This window comes from Pelobates fuscus, chromosome 1 (genome assembly GCF_036172605.1).
Source record: "Pelobates fuscus isolate aPelFus1 chromosome 1, aPelFus1.pri, whole genome shotgun sequence".
Lineage (NCBI taxonomy): Eukaryota > Metazoa > Chordata > Amphibia > Anura > Pelobatidae > Pelobates > Pelobates fuscus.
The window spans coordinates 8715601-8730316 of NC_086317.1; the positions used below are offsets into that span (position 1 = coordinate 8715601).

At 51.1% G+C, this 14716-nt stretch overlaps 1 protein-coding gene across 1 annotated transcript in view; it reads left to right on the forward strand.

Moving 5' to 3' along the window:
* Window positions 1-14716, forward strand: part of GTF2E1 (general transcription factor IIE subunit 1) — a 44826-nt gene that overhangs the window by 2643 nt on the left and 27467 nt on the right. Inside the window, exon 2 of the mRNA XM_063441898.1 lies at window positions 1964-2416. Coding sequence (XP_063297968.1) covers window positions 1969-2416 — 448 coding nt within the window. The 5' untranslated portion in view covers window positions 1964-1968. The remainder of the gene's footprint in view (window positions 1-1963; window positions 2417-14716) is intronic.

The window sequence follows — 14716 nt, forward strand, 5'->3', positions numbered from 1 at the left end:
TCCGCCACACACCGCCCTCCGCCACACACCGCCCTCCGCCACACACCGCCCTCCGCCACACACCGCCCTCCGCCACACACCGCCCTCCGCCACACACCGCCCTCCGCCACACAGGGTGTACCGCCCTCCGCCACACAGGGTGTACCGCCCTCCGCCACACAGGGTGTACCGCCCTCCGCCACACAGGGTGTACCGCCCTCCGCCACACAGGGTGTACCGCCCTCCGCCACACAGGGTGTACCGCCCTCCGCCACACAGGGTGTACCGCCCTCCGCCACACAGGGTGTACCGCCCTCCGCCACACAGGGTGTACCGCCCTCCGCCACACAGGGTGTACCGCCCTCCGCCACACAGGGTGTACCGCCCTCCGCCACACAGGGTGTACCGCCCTCCGCCACACAGGGTGTACCGCCCTCCGCCACACAGGGTGTACCGCCATCCTAGAATCTGCACTCCATCACAGAGGGTATACTGCCCACTCCATCCCACAGGGTATACTGCCATCCTAGGGTCTGCCCTCCATCCCACAGGGTATATTGCCATCCTAGGGTCTGCCCTCCATCCCACAGGGTATATTGCCATCCTATGGTCTGCACTCCATCACACATGATATAATGCCATCCTAGTGCCTGCACTCCATCACACAGGGTATATTGCCATCCTAGTGCCTGCACTCCATCAAACAGGGTATATTGCCATCCTAGTGTCTGCACTCCATCACACAGGGTATGCTGCCATCCTAGTGCCTGCACTCCATCAAACAGGGTATGCTGCCGTCCTAGTGTCTGCACTCCATCAAACAGGGTATGCTGCCGTCCTAGTGTCTGCACTCCATCAAACAGGGTATGCTGCCGTCCTAGTGTCTGCACTCCATCACACAGGGTATGCTGCCGTCCTAGGGTCTGCACTCCATCACACAGGGTATGCTGCCGTCCTAGGGTCTGCACGCCATCACACAGGGTATGCTGCCGTCCTAGTGTCTGCACTCCATCACACAGGGTATGCTGCCATCCTAGTGCCTGCACTCCATCAAACAGGTTATATTGCCATCCTAGTGTCTGCACTCCATCACACAGGGTATGCTGCCATCCTAGGGTCTGCACTCCATCACACAGGGTATGCTGCCATCCTAGGGTCTGCACTCCATCACAAAGGGTATGCTGCCATCCCAGGGTCTGCACGTCATCACACAGGGTATACTGCCGTCCTAGGGTCTGCACTCCATCACACAGGGTATACTGCCGTCCTAGGGTCTGCACTCCCACCATGTGGGTTATACTGTTGTCCTAGGGTCTGCACGCCTTCACACAGGGTATACTGCCGTCCTAGGGTCTGCACGCCTTCACACAGGGTATACTGCCATCCTAGGGTCTGCACTCCATCACACAGGGTATACTGCCATCCTAGGGTCTGCACTCCATCACACAGGGTATGCTGCCGTCCTAGGGTCTGCACGCCATCACACAGGGTATACTGCCGTCCTAGGGTCTGCACTCCATCACACAGGATATACTGTTGTCCTAGGGTCTGCACGCCATCACACAGGATATACTGCCGTCCTAGGGTCTGCACTCCCACCATGTGGGTTATACTGTTGTCCTAGGGTCTGCACGCCATCACACAGGGTATACTGCCATCCTAGGGTCTGCACTCCCACCATGTAGGGTATACTGCCGTCCTAAGGTTTGTAATCCAAGTCTGTATCTACGCTTCAAATATCTATTAATATCCACATATTATATTCTTGCACGAGTTGTTCTATCAGTAATTTAACTGACTGTTCTACGTATTACCAATCAACGGATGTCAGACAAGATTAAGTAGCTTCTCTAGTAAATAATTACATACACTATTTCTTGCATTCTACATTGATTTGTGCGTCACTGTACATAGCTGTTTGACAATCTGGCGTTTTGTTATTTCTGGTAACTAATAGCTAAATAATCTATTTTTTATTTTACAGTAAAGATGACAGACCCAGATGTTGTAACCGAGGTCCCCGCGGTGCTGAAACGCCTCGCTAAGTATGTGGTGCGTGGGTTCTATGGGCTGGAACACGCCCTCGCCTTGGACATTCTGATACGGAATCCCTGTGTAAAGGAGGAGGACATGCTGGAGCTTCTGAAGTTTGACCGTAAGCAGCTTCGGGCCGTGCTCAATACATTGAAAGGGGACAAGTTTATCAAATGCCGCATGCGGGTGGAAACCGCCACTGACGGAAAGACTACGAGACACAATTACTATTTCATCAACTACAAACTGCTGGTAAATGTTGTTAAATACAAGCTGGACCATATGAGACGGAGGATTGAGACGGACGAGAGAGACTCCACCAACAGGGCTTCTTTCAAATGTCCAAACTGCTGTAGTACCTTCACAGACCTTGAGGCCAACCAACTGTTTGATTCCTTGACAGGTACAGTATGTTGTATATTAGTTAATGCACTGTATGTTCAGTAATACTTATTGTAAAAAGAGAGTATTCACTGCAGAAGGGAGTGAAACATCAAAGTTTAATTTAGAGAAAGGACGACTTTCTATCGTAAGGCAAGTCTGAAGTAGAGCGGTTATGTGATTACACTGGATAGTAAGTTCAAATCATGCAAATTAAAATATCACAGTATAATTAAACCATTATTTGAAACTTGAAAAGAGGACAGGAGGGATAATGGTTCTGAAATAAAAAGTGCACTAAAATTCACCCACACAGGGGAACCAACTATAAACAACCCAGGGTAAATAACGGGTACATGTTGTGCCATTGTCCTCTGTTACATTGTGTTCCCGTCCTGTTACATTGTGTTCCTGTCCTCTGTTACATTGTGTCCCCGTCCTTTGTTATATGGTGTCCCCGTCCTTTGTTATATGGTGTCCCCGTCCTCTGTTACATGGTGTCCCCGTCCTCTGTTACATGGTGTCCCCGTCCTCTGTTACATGGTGTCCCCGTCCTCTGTTACATGGTGTCCCCGTCCTCTGTTACATGGTGTCCCCGTCCTCTGTTACACGGTGTCCCCGTCCTCTGTTACACGGTGTCCCCGTCCTCTGTTACACGGTGTCCCCGTCCTCTGTTACACGGTGTCCCCGTCCTCTGTTACACGGTGTCCCCGTCCTCTGTTACACGGTGTCCCCGTCCTCTGTTACACGGTGTCCCCGTCCTCTGTTACACGGTGTCCCCGTCCTCTGTTACACGGTGTCCCCGTCCTCTGTTACACGGTGTCCCCGTCCTCTGTTACACGGTGTCCCCGTCCTCTGTCACACGGTGTCCCCGTCCTCTGTCACACGGTGTCCCCGTCCTCTGTCACACGGTGTCCCCGTCCTCTGTCACACGGTGTCCCCGTCCTCTGTCACACGGTGTCCCCGTCCTCTGTCACACGGTGTCCCCGTCCTCTGTCACACGGTGTCCCCGTCCTCTGTCACACGGTGTCCCCGTCCTCTGTCACACGGTGTCCCCGTCCTCTGTCACACGGTGTCCCCGTCCTCTGTCACACGGTGTCCCCGTCCTCTGTCACACGGTGTCCCCGTCCTCTGTCACACGGTGTCCCCGTCCTCTGGTACATTGTGTCCTCTGTTATTAGTATTTATATAGCACTAATATATTCCGCTGCTCTTTGCAGTTATAAAATGAGGATATTCGACAAGTAAATTTCATACGGAATATAACAGAGACAAGAGGTGAGGATGGCCCTCCTCTAACAAGCTTACAAACTATGAGAAAGACACACAAGAGAAATGACAGCATGTCAGGTAGGGTAGGGATTGATGGATAAGATGCGTAAATGGTAATGCCAACTCTTTTTCTCTAGTTCATTTTTTTATATTTATAATGTCCTGCTGAACACTTTACTTGCCTCTTTTAATTTATTGAAAAAAAACTTACTTTTTAAATTAGCATAAAATCTACCTTGAATCCAGTGCTGAGCGAAGTTCTCCTTGATCCCCGTCTGTCCTAATGCAGCATACCTATAGTGTTCCTATAAATAGCATCTTTGCTCCCCTGAGATCTGTTCTTCTATCAAACAAGCCTTATTAATTGCATTCAGCTAACGAGGAGCTCCAACAGTTAATAATCTTTGTTGGAGCGCACTTATCCAACCAGCAGTTCTACTCCTTCACTGTCTGAAGGTCGAACAAGGTCTACCTGTAACGACAAGTCAACGGGGCCTAATGGAATACACCCAAAGTTATTAAAAGAGCTTAGTGGTGTACTAGCAAAACCATTAACAGATTTATTTAACCAATCATTGATAACAGGAGTAGTCCCAGAAGATTGGAAGTTAGCTAATGTTGTACCCATTCACAAGAAAGGTAGTAGGGAGGAGTCGGGCAACTATACGCCAGTAAGCCTTACTTCAGTAGTGGGGAAAGTAATGGAAACCATGTTAAAGGATAGGATTGTTGAACATCTAAAAACATATGGATTTCAAGATCAGAGACAACATAGGTTTACTTCAGGGAGATCATGCCAAACTAATCTTATTGATTTTTTTTGATTGGGTAACTAAAATTATAGATCAGGGTGGTGCAGTAGACATGGCTTACCTAGATTTCAGTAAGGCTTTTGACATTGTTGCACATAGAAGGCTTATCAATAAACTGCAATCTTTAAGTTTGGATTCCAATATTGTTGAATGGGTAAGGCAGTAGCTGAGTGAAAGGCAACAGAGGGTTGTAGTCAATGGAGTATATTTGAAGCATGGTCTATTTACCAGTGGGGTACCTAGGGGAACTGTACTTAGACCCATTCTCTTTAATATTTTTATTAGTGATATTGCAGAAGGTCTTGATGGTAAGGTGTGTCTTTTTGCGGATGATACTAAGATATGTAACAGGGTTGATGTTCCAGGAGGGATAAGCCAAACTGCAAATGATTTAGGTAAACTAGAAAAATGGTCAGAGCTGCGGCAGCTGACATTTAATGTGGATAACTACAAGATAATGCATCTTGGACGTAAAAACCCAAGGGCAGAGTACAGAATATTTGATAGTCCTAACCTCAACATCTGAGGAAAGGGATTTAGGAGTAAACTTTTCAGATGACTTAAAGATAGGAAGACAATGTAATAGAGCAGCAGGAAATGCTAGCAGAATGCTTGGTTGTATAAGGAGAGGTATTAGTAGAAAGAGGGAAGTGCTCATGCCATTGTACAGAACACTGGTGAGACCTCACTTGGAGTACTGTACACAGTACTGGAGACCGTATCTTCAGAAGGATATTTGTAACGGATCCTAGTACTCTAGCTGAGTACATTTGTGCAGAATCTCCCAAGTCCCAAGTGCAGTAGTGATGGTAGTTGTGAATATAGCTCCCGGTTCCCCAAACATCAGCCTAGACTTCATGAAGGGGTAAATCAATCTGTTTAATCCAGGCACAATGGCCTGCATATATACAATACAAGGACACAGAAAAACCGCCCCTGACACTCCCACAAACACACCCACAAAATGTCCCCAAAATGCCATGTCACCATGACTAAGCAGAAATGACAATTTACAGAAAACACATCAAAATACATATTTAACATAATGGAACCCCCGCAGTCTATACATCCCTGGATAGCCTGGATTTGCGCGCCTAAGTTGTCCAAATAGCGCTCAGATCCCACGAATTATGCCGAATCGCCACTGAAGTGAGTTTTTGACCAAACACTCTTGAGGTGCCTCCCCAAAATAGTTCCACAGTTTTAGAGGTCGGTCATGTTCGGGAGTTCCAAAACACACAAAAGGGTGAACTGTTCCCCTGGCTCAGTGGTAGCATTTGTTTGTGAGGTCCGTACGAACAAAAGTACCGAACCGCAGTCTCCTGGCTTGCCGCGAACAGAAGCAGGCGTTCTCATAGTTTTATCGGTGTTCGCACCGTCGAGTGTCCGCTTCGGAGTTTCAGACACTCGGCGACCAAGACAGGGAGAATATGATAGAAACATTTTAATTAATAAAGGGAATCAACACAGTAAAGGAGGAGACTATATTTAAAAGAAGAAAAACTACCACAACAAGAGGACATAGTCTTAAATTAAAGGGGCAAAGGTTTAAAAATAATATCCGGAAGTATTACTTTACTGAGAGGGTAGTGGATGCATGGAATAGCCTTCCAGCTGAAGTGGTAGAGGTTAACACAGTAAAGGAGTTTAAGCATGCGTGGGATAGGCATAAGGCTATCCTAACTATAAGATAAGGACAGGGACTAATGAAAGTATTTAGAAAACTGGGCAGACTAGATGGGCCGAATGGTTCTTATCTGCCGTCACATTCTATGTTTCTGTCACCATGCCGCTGCGTGCCAGGACATACTGGTGGGATCTATCTCTCCATGGTGAATGCCTGGTCCCCAGCTCCCACATTGAACAGCTGGCAATGCTCACGCTGAGCAGGGCCTCGATCTGTCACTCTATAACAATTTTTATTTTTATTATTTTATCTATGTAGTTGTAAGTCTCTTGTAGGAAGCTATATCAATTGTGTGAGATTACCTCCTCGTATGAGCTGATCTCAGAGCAATGACATTCAGAGACATGACATGTTACAGGTTCAAACTGGTCTGATTGTGGGGTTTTTAATGCCCTATTTACTGGCACTGCTGGGTGTTTATTTTAGTGAGAGACATGCCAGGCGCCAAAAGTTGAGAACGAGATAAGGGATTTGTCTAGATCATGGAATATTGGACAAAGTAGTGACTTACTTTTTGTAAATGTTTATAAAATGTTTTCATTATAATAACCTCCCTGTGAATGAACACTGAATCAATGAATCAGAGAAAATGGCAGCAAATATGCGTCGCACTCCCCATGCGTTTCACATGGTGGCAGAAGTCGGAATATAGACACGTATGTAGATGGGCTGCTTTCTACATCCAGGAAATTAGTAAAGATCGCTTGGAAATAATTAGTATTTAATCAACATGTCTAGTTTTATTTTTATATAGAGAATTTGAATTTATGTTTATGTTGTTTTTATTGGTTTTTCATAGCAGAACAATAGATACACAATGACATACATGCAATGGTATACAATAGTAAGCGCTATCTCCTTGTATGTTCGTATGCGTATATGGCTCTCTTTGAGTTGAAATATGGCTAAATCAGGTAGCGAATGTGTGAGTAGGTCATTCTTCCCATATATAATTCTTAGTGAGCTGAGATATCTCCCATCATTGAGGGGTGCACCTGCCCTACCTCCTCCATCACTTGTCTTCGTTAGGCTATCGGGGTTACCCCATTATGTGCATCGTCTGGACAGTATTTCATCCTACTGGTAACGTCTGGGTCAGAGCAGTCGTTGGTACACCCCACTGGGTTGTGTAGTCTTACATTCAGTGTGTCTTTTCGGTGTGTTGTGTCCTAGGACGTGCGGAATATGTACGTTAGGTTGTTGCGTGCGGGCACCTACTGTCACTAATGTTGTTATAATGTGTCTAAAATAGGTAGCCTTCTGGTGTTCCCGGCTCATTGTCTGGGCCGGATAGACTTTTGCCGGGTACTTCAGCCAGGTTTGTCTAGTACTCTTGCTACTTTAGCCGAGGTAGAGTTACCCATTACAGGTTTTCTAAATGAAGGGGCGTTCGTAGCGACCCAGGCTGGTCTGTTGCCTGCCGTTGTTCTTTCATACCCCGTTTGTGTCGGTCGCCCTGTTCCATATCCCGTTCATCCCCCTGGTGCCCCCATTCCCTTTTTTAGTGGACCTGCTCCGCTGCTTTGGGGCGGGTGTCTAAGTATGTGGGCTATGGGGTTCGGGTTCTCTGAGGGTGTTGATCACCAGCTCCGTGTTGGCTGTTAGCTCCTCTGTGAGTTAGTTTGTGCCCCCGCTGTACTGTCCATTTGTCAACCTTGTGCCCCCCCCTTCCATCGCCTCCCCTCCCCTTATTGGTAGCGTATGTTTGGGGTTCGGGTATCTACTTCAGTGTGTCTGGGGTTCAGGCCATGTTGCGTGGTCTTAGGTGTCTGCGTGTTAGGTGGCCCTGTGGGATGGTTGGGCAGGTATCGTGTGCTCTGGGGGTGCCCTGGTGTCGTGTGTCTCGTATTTTAGGGCGTATGCAAGCTCCCGGTCTCCTCCCTTAAGTTTGATCAGCTGTATGTGTGTATAGTCTGTTACTTGTCGGGTCATGGTGGAGTGTCTGTGTCCTTCTGCCCTGTGTCCAGTTGACATATCTCGCCCGGATGTCCCCCCCCCCCCCCCCCACGGCCCCAGCCTGGGCGTCCATGTGCAGGTCCGTTCCCTGTCCCTCTCCACATCTCCAGCACGTGTCCGGGATCTCGGGAAGCATGCGGTGTAGCCGTGACGGGATACGGTACCATCCTATGAGCATTTTGTATTTCAGCTCCTGCAGTTTTGAGCATATGAAGCTTTGGTGCATCAGGATGTATATTTGTGTCCACTGAGGGTCACTGAGCTCAGTTCCCGTCTCCCCCTCCCATCGGGCTGCGTGTTTCGCGGGTTCCAGCGGGACCGCGTCCCTGAGGGTTGTGTACAGAACCGAGATCCCATGAGGTACGTGCGAGCCTGTTCTGCAAAGCTCCTCAAAGCTGGTGAGAGGTCTATGGAAAAGGTATTTTCCAATTTGGGCGTTGTAGAAGGTCTTAATTTGAAAATATCGGTAACTGTCAATGGGTGTCGGTGCTCTGTCTCCCAGCAAATCCGGCAGTTGTTTAAATGTGGCTGCATCGCATAATTGATGCATATGGGTTCGGTCCGCGCCCCCAAAGGCGGCCACGTCCTTGGGCCCGAGTCCCCCCCGCCACCTCCGGGTTAAACGTCACAGGTGTCATTGGCCCCGGGAGCGTGGTAAGCGAGAGCTTCGTCCGTATCGTACTCCAGGTCTTCAGTGTGGCTCCGATGAGTGGGTGGTTGAGAGCCAGTGTATCCCTCGTAGGTCCATACCTCCACGCTATCGCTGGGATCGCCTCCTCCATTTGTGCTCTCTCCATGAGTATCCAGTGCTTGGGTGAATGTGGTATGTGCCATTCCACGATGCGTAGCAAGTGTGCAGCCCTGTGGTAGGTCCTCATGGAGGGGAGTCCCACCCCCCCCTGTTCTTTCGGTCTGTGTAGCAGCGTCCTCCGGATCCTGGGCGGCTGGTTCTGCCATATGAATCCAGCGATGTCAGATTCCAGCTGGGCGAAAAAGGTATGAGGTAGGCTAATCGGGATCGTTTGAAATAAATATAGTAGCCGGGGGAGGAGGTTAATTTTGACTGCGTTTATTCTACCGAACCAGGAGACACACAGTTCGGACCATCTCCGCATGTCCGCCCGAGGCTCCGTAGGAGCGGGGCGGAATTAAGGGTATATAGTTGGGATAGATCCGTCGGTAACCAGATGCCCAAATATTTCAGCTTGGTTGCGCACCAGGAGAAAGAGAACTGCGTGCGTAAGTGGGAGGCCGCCCTGGGCTCGGCTGAGATGAGCATTGCTTCTGATTTATCAGTGTTTAGCTTCAAGTTCGATATCTGTCCTTATTCCTTGAAGGCTTGTAAAAAGGTTTGTGAGGGACACCAATGGGTTGCTGACGAAAAATAGCATGTCATCTGCGTAGGCTGCTATCTTATGGGTCGTGCCCTTCAGGGTGAACACCGAGACACTCCCGTCCGACCGCCCCCCAGGAATGGCTTCAGGGAGAGGGCAAACAGAAGGGGGGAGAGTGGGCACCCCTGCCTTGTTCCGTTTCGAATTTGGAATGGTGGCGATAGAGCCCCGTTGATCCGTATCCCAGCACTCGGATATGTGTATAGTGATGTAATCTATGCCATTAGGTAGGGGCCAAATCCCATCCTCTCCAGTGTGGCTGTCATGTACTTCCAGTCTACGCGATTAAACGCCTTCTCCGCATCGGTGGAGAGGAGAAGGGTCTGCTGTTTCCGTTTCTCCGCCGCGTGGATGACATTCAATGCTCTGGTGGTATTATCCCTCGCCTCCCTCCCAGGGATGAATCCCACTTGGTCTGGGTCCACCAGTTCCGGGAGGATCCCCCTCAGATATTGATAGATATTGATAGATATTGGTCTATAGCTCGCACAATTTGTGGGGTCCCTCCCCTCTTTCGGAATTACTGCCACCGTCGCCATTAGGGAATCTCTGGGGAACACTCCGCCATCTCGTATGGAGTTTATGACCTTCAGGAATTGTGGCAAGAGCACATCTCCGAACTCCTTAAGGTAACGGACCGGAAGGCTATCCGGGCCTGGGCTTTGTTCAATTTGGAGGACTTCAGGGCTGCCTGTAGTTCTGTGATAGTGATGGGTGCCTCTAACTCAGCCGCTTCCTTTTCGCTCAGAGTCCTCTCCCCATGCTGTTGTAGATAAGCCATCCTCCTCGCGGTCTTAATTCGTTCTTCATTAGGGCTTTCATTCTGCTGGAGGTTATACAGGTCTGCATAGTATTTATGGAATTATTCCATGATTTTGTCTGGTAGTTGGGTTGCCGGGCCTTCTTTGGGTTTAATTTTGGTGATATGGCTCATGCGTCTTTGTTTCTGGAGTGCTTTAGCAAGTAGACGACCGCATTTATTCGAATATTCATAAAAGAAGCGGCCAGATTTGAGAATCGTGTGTTGTAGCTTTTGTGTGAGGAGGTCTCTAAGGTCTCCTAGTTTCCAGTAGGGCCCTGTAGCTGTCGTCCGTCTGGGCTGTTTTGTGTTTGCCCTCCAGGTCCACCCGCCTCTGGGTCAGGTCTGCCATTTGTCTCTGTCGCTCCCTTTTCCTCTGCGTGCAGACCCTAATGAGGTGTCCCCGGACAACGCATTTGTGGGCTTCCCAGATGGTCAGTGATGGTGTGTCCGGCGTTTCGTTCTCCTCGAAATACTCGGTGATAGCAGTGCGGAGGTCCGCCACCACCGGTGTCTCCAGCAGGATGGATTCGTTCGTCTTCCAGTGTCGTTCTCTGGGTCGGAACAGGGGGGATTTGATGTGGGTCGAGATCGGTGCGTGGTCCGACCATCCCATCGGTTTTATGTCCGCCGACTCCAGCAGGTGGAGGAACTCCTGGGCAAGCAGGATATAGTCGAATCTACTATACCGTTGGTGTACTACTGAAAAGTAGAAGTAATCTCTATCCGTCGGTTGCAGGACCCGCCAGCAGTCCATGAGGCCCGCTTTCCGCAGTGCCTCTCTTACTTTTCCCAGGTCGTGGGGCGAGTGTGAGCTAACACCTCTGGATGTGTCCAGTCGTGGTTCCAGGGCCACATTCAGGTCTCCAGCCACCAGGAGCAGGCCTTCTCTGAATCGCTCCAGTCTAGTCAGGGTACTCTTCAGGAAGCGGTGTTGGCGGGTGTTAGGAGCGTATATACAAGCAAATGTGTATTTGGTGTCCGCTATCGTGCCCTTGAGGAATAGGTAGCGTCCAATGTTGTCCCCACAAGTCTCGATGCATTGGAACGGGATAGTTTTCACAAATAAGATTGCCACTCCAGCTTTCTTGGCCGAGGCGTGGTTCGCAAAATATCCTGTGGGGTATCTCGAGTCTCGGAGGGCCGGCCCCGCACTCCCCTTGAAGTGCGTCTCCTGAAGCATCGCAATGGAGACCCGGGAGGCCCAAAGGGCGCTTAAGAGGTGCGACCTCCGCTTGGGGGAGTTCAGACCCCGCACGTTGTGCGACCAGACGTGGAGCGGAGCCGGAGAGTACCCCGACTCGGGACCACAGGTCCGCAGGCACCCCGGGCCGGCGGGGGGAGACGGGGCCCCGGCCCCAGCCATCCTGGCAGGGAGGGAAGGGGAGGTGGGGGGGTCGGAGAGGGGGAGAGGAGGGGAGAGAACAGCCCGCCCCAGGAGGGGGGCCAAGCGGCGGGGACACCCGGGCAAGTCTATCTTGGAGTGCTGACTCGTAGGATCTCCTCCTCTCGTGGGGAATCCCTCGGGGGGGGGCAAGGCAAGTTCCCCCCCCCCTCTCGAGTCCAAGGATTACTGTGACTCGGGGCCTGTGGTCAGGGGTCGTGTGGAGCACCCCTTCAGCACCCCCACCAGAGTAAGTTAGGCACCTGTCACTTGGAGCGCGCGCTGTCGAGCACAGCGCTGTTTTCGTGCTTAAGCACGTGTGAACTAAGTTGACTGCGAACTGTTAACTGCGTGCAAAAATACTTAACGTAGAAGTAACGTATAACAAGTATTAGAAAAGTGTTCAACTAGGTTGTCAGTATTCTCGTTTCCCCGGCCAGTTGACACGTTTAACACTATGGTGCGTTGGTCATTTGGCGTCTCATTCCGTCTGCCCGTGTGATGGTATGGTGTGTTGGGTGTATGCGGTGCGTTTTTGCGGCGATCAGTGGGCGGCTCAGTATGTGTGGGTCTGTTTTCCGTGGGTCAAAACCGGTCAACCTGTGGGTGTAGCCCCTCGGTCTTCCGTCCACCTGGGTGCAACGGATCCAGGATTCGTTGTAGTGGCTCTGAAGCGGACGTCTGGCCTGATGTGTACTCCGCCAAAAGCTTTCGGGTTCTCAGGTTCCGAGTCTCTGTGGGCCCGTGGGTGTCTATTGGAGCGCTATCCGGGTCTAGTGTCTAGGTTCTCAATCTCTTGAACCCCCCTTAGGTAACTTGATGCTCCCCTCCCCTGTCTCCGGTCCAGACCCCCTCCCCCCCCCCCCCTTCTCCCGCAGTGCGTAGTAGGCTGGGTGGAGCCCGTGTCACCCTGTTTACCTATTGTCGCCCCTTGACTTGGGTGCGGTTGTGAGGGGTGTGTGTGTGTGTGCGTGCTGTTGCGCTCCCCTTTCCAAGGGGCTCCCTTGTGAATTGCATGTCCCCCCCCATTCCAGCCCTCCAATCCCGGAGTACTTTTGGTGCCGCGTTCCACGGGGTAGCTGTCCATCTCTCAGGCCCAATAGTCCCGGTCCCTGCCCAGTGATCCCTTCACGTCTCCGGGCGGTGAGCCCCTCTCCCCGTTCCCCTCCCAAACCTTAAAACTGAAGGGATCACCGGTCTCCTCCCCTCTGGGCTTATGTTTAAGACTCCAAAGTTCAGGCTCCCTGTGGCAGCCCCTCCCAAAGCATTCCGCTCCCCCCCCCCCCCCCTCTGTCCCACTGCTTGAGTTTCCACCTCTCTGGCAGGTCACTCACCGATCAGCCGCAGTCCGCCCGCCCTCATCTGCCATCTGCTCATCTGCCCCTGCTGGGCCACCCCAGCGGCGCTGCTGCGGGGCAGACCTGACGGCCTGCGCGCCCGTGGTGTCTAGGGGTGCCAGAGGGTCCCTCCTCGCTGCAAGAGCCTCCTCTGTGATCCAATTCCTGACCTTTATCCCCGGCAGGTGTAGGGCTCTGAGAAAGCCCGGTATGTCCTCTGGCCAGCGTGCTGTCACCCATGTGTTGCCTTGTTTAGCCTGGAGGCTGAAGGGGAATCCCCAGCGGTACACTATCCGCTTGTCTCGGAGTGCGCCCGTGACCGGGCGGAGTGCTCTCCTAGCGTCAAGTGTCAGCGGGGAGAGGTCTTGGTATAGGGAAACATCTGTTTCCTGAAATCTGATGGTTTGTTTTCCCCTGTCGGCCGCCATGATCCGCTCTTTCAGGTCCCCTTCACTGAGGCAGCAGATGACATCTCGTGGGCTTACATCTTGGCGCAGGGGACCCAATGCTCTATGCGCTCTCACCATGCTGATCCTCTCCGGCGCTGCAGCTCCCAGAATTTGCTGGAACAGTGCTTCTAGGGTTGTAGTGAGTGGGGCAGTGTCCGCTTCTGGTAGGCCTCTCACGCGTATGTTATTACGCCTGCTCTGGTTCTCCAGGTCTTCCACCTGCCTCCTGAGCGTTAACAGCAAGTTACCTTGGCGGGTGACTGCTACCTCTGTGGCATGATGTTGTTGCGTGCAGTCCTGGGTTGCGGCTTCCACCTCATCCACCCTGCCTTCAAGTGTTGTCAGGTCTGAGCGCAGGCCCACCAATTCCTCTCGTAGGGCCGCTCGCAGCTCTTGTGCCAGCTTTCTTGTGTCTGCTTTAGTCAGCATTCTGGCAGAGATCTGGGAGAGTTCAGCCCTTATTAATGTGAGTTCACTCTGGGGTTCCCCCTCCATTTGGGACGCATCCATGCTTCCCTTTCCCGGCGACGCGGGCGCCATCTTGTCTTCAGGCCGAGTCTCTCTCATAACCGCCTGCGAGGCGACATATCCATCCATCAGTCCCGTGTCGCGGCGTGGGGAGTCCGCCGCTGAGGTCCCGGGTACAACAAATTGCTTCTTATTGCGGACCATTCTCACCGGTTAGTGTGCTATTTAGCTGCTTTATTACGGCCGGGGTGCAGAGCTCCGAGATTACGCGCCCTGCACCATGCTCGTCCAGGCCACGCCCCCCCAATTCCGAGAATTTTAATTTAAATGAAATATTCTCTGACAGAGGACAAGGTTTTATTGGAAGTGCCATATGTCCTGTGTGAAGATAATGGGATTTATTCACTAAACTGGGCTTTATGTGGAACGTATAAACAGTCGGGCAAAACAGAGAGATTCTCCAACGCTGCTGTTTTGCTATAAATTTACCATTCCCCTTGTTTCTTCCCCCAATTTCTAGTTTAGTGGATAACTCTAGCGTAGAGTCTGATAAATAGAGATCGTACAATCCCAGGGGTGTAACCTGCACATCTGCGCACCGAGCGGGTCTGGCCGGTTTGTCGGAATGGATTGATGGAAACACTGAGACAGATAAGGAAACACATGCACATCCGGCCTGATTATTGCTTTCTGTCAGAGCTTGTTATGGCGTTCGGAGACGCTGTGTCACTATGAACAATGAGATGTTCTCACTGATAAACACA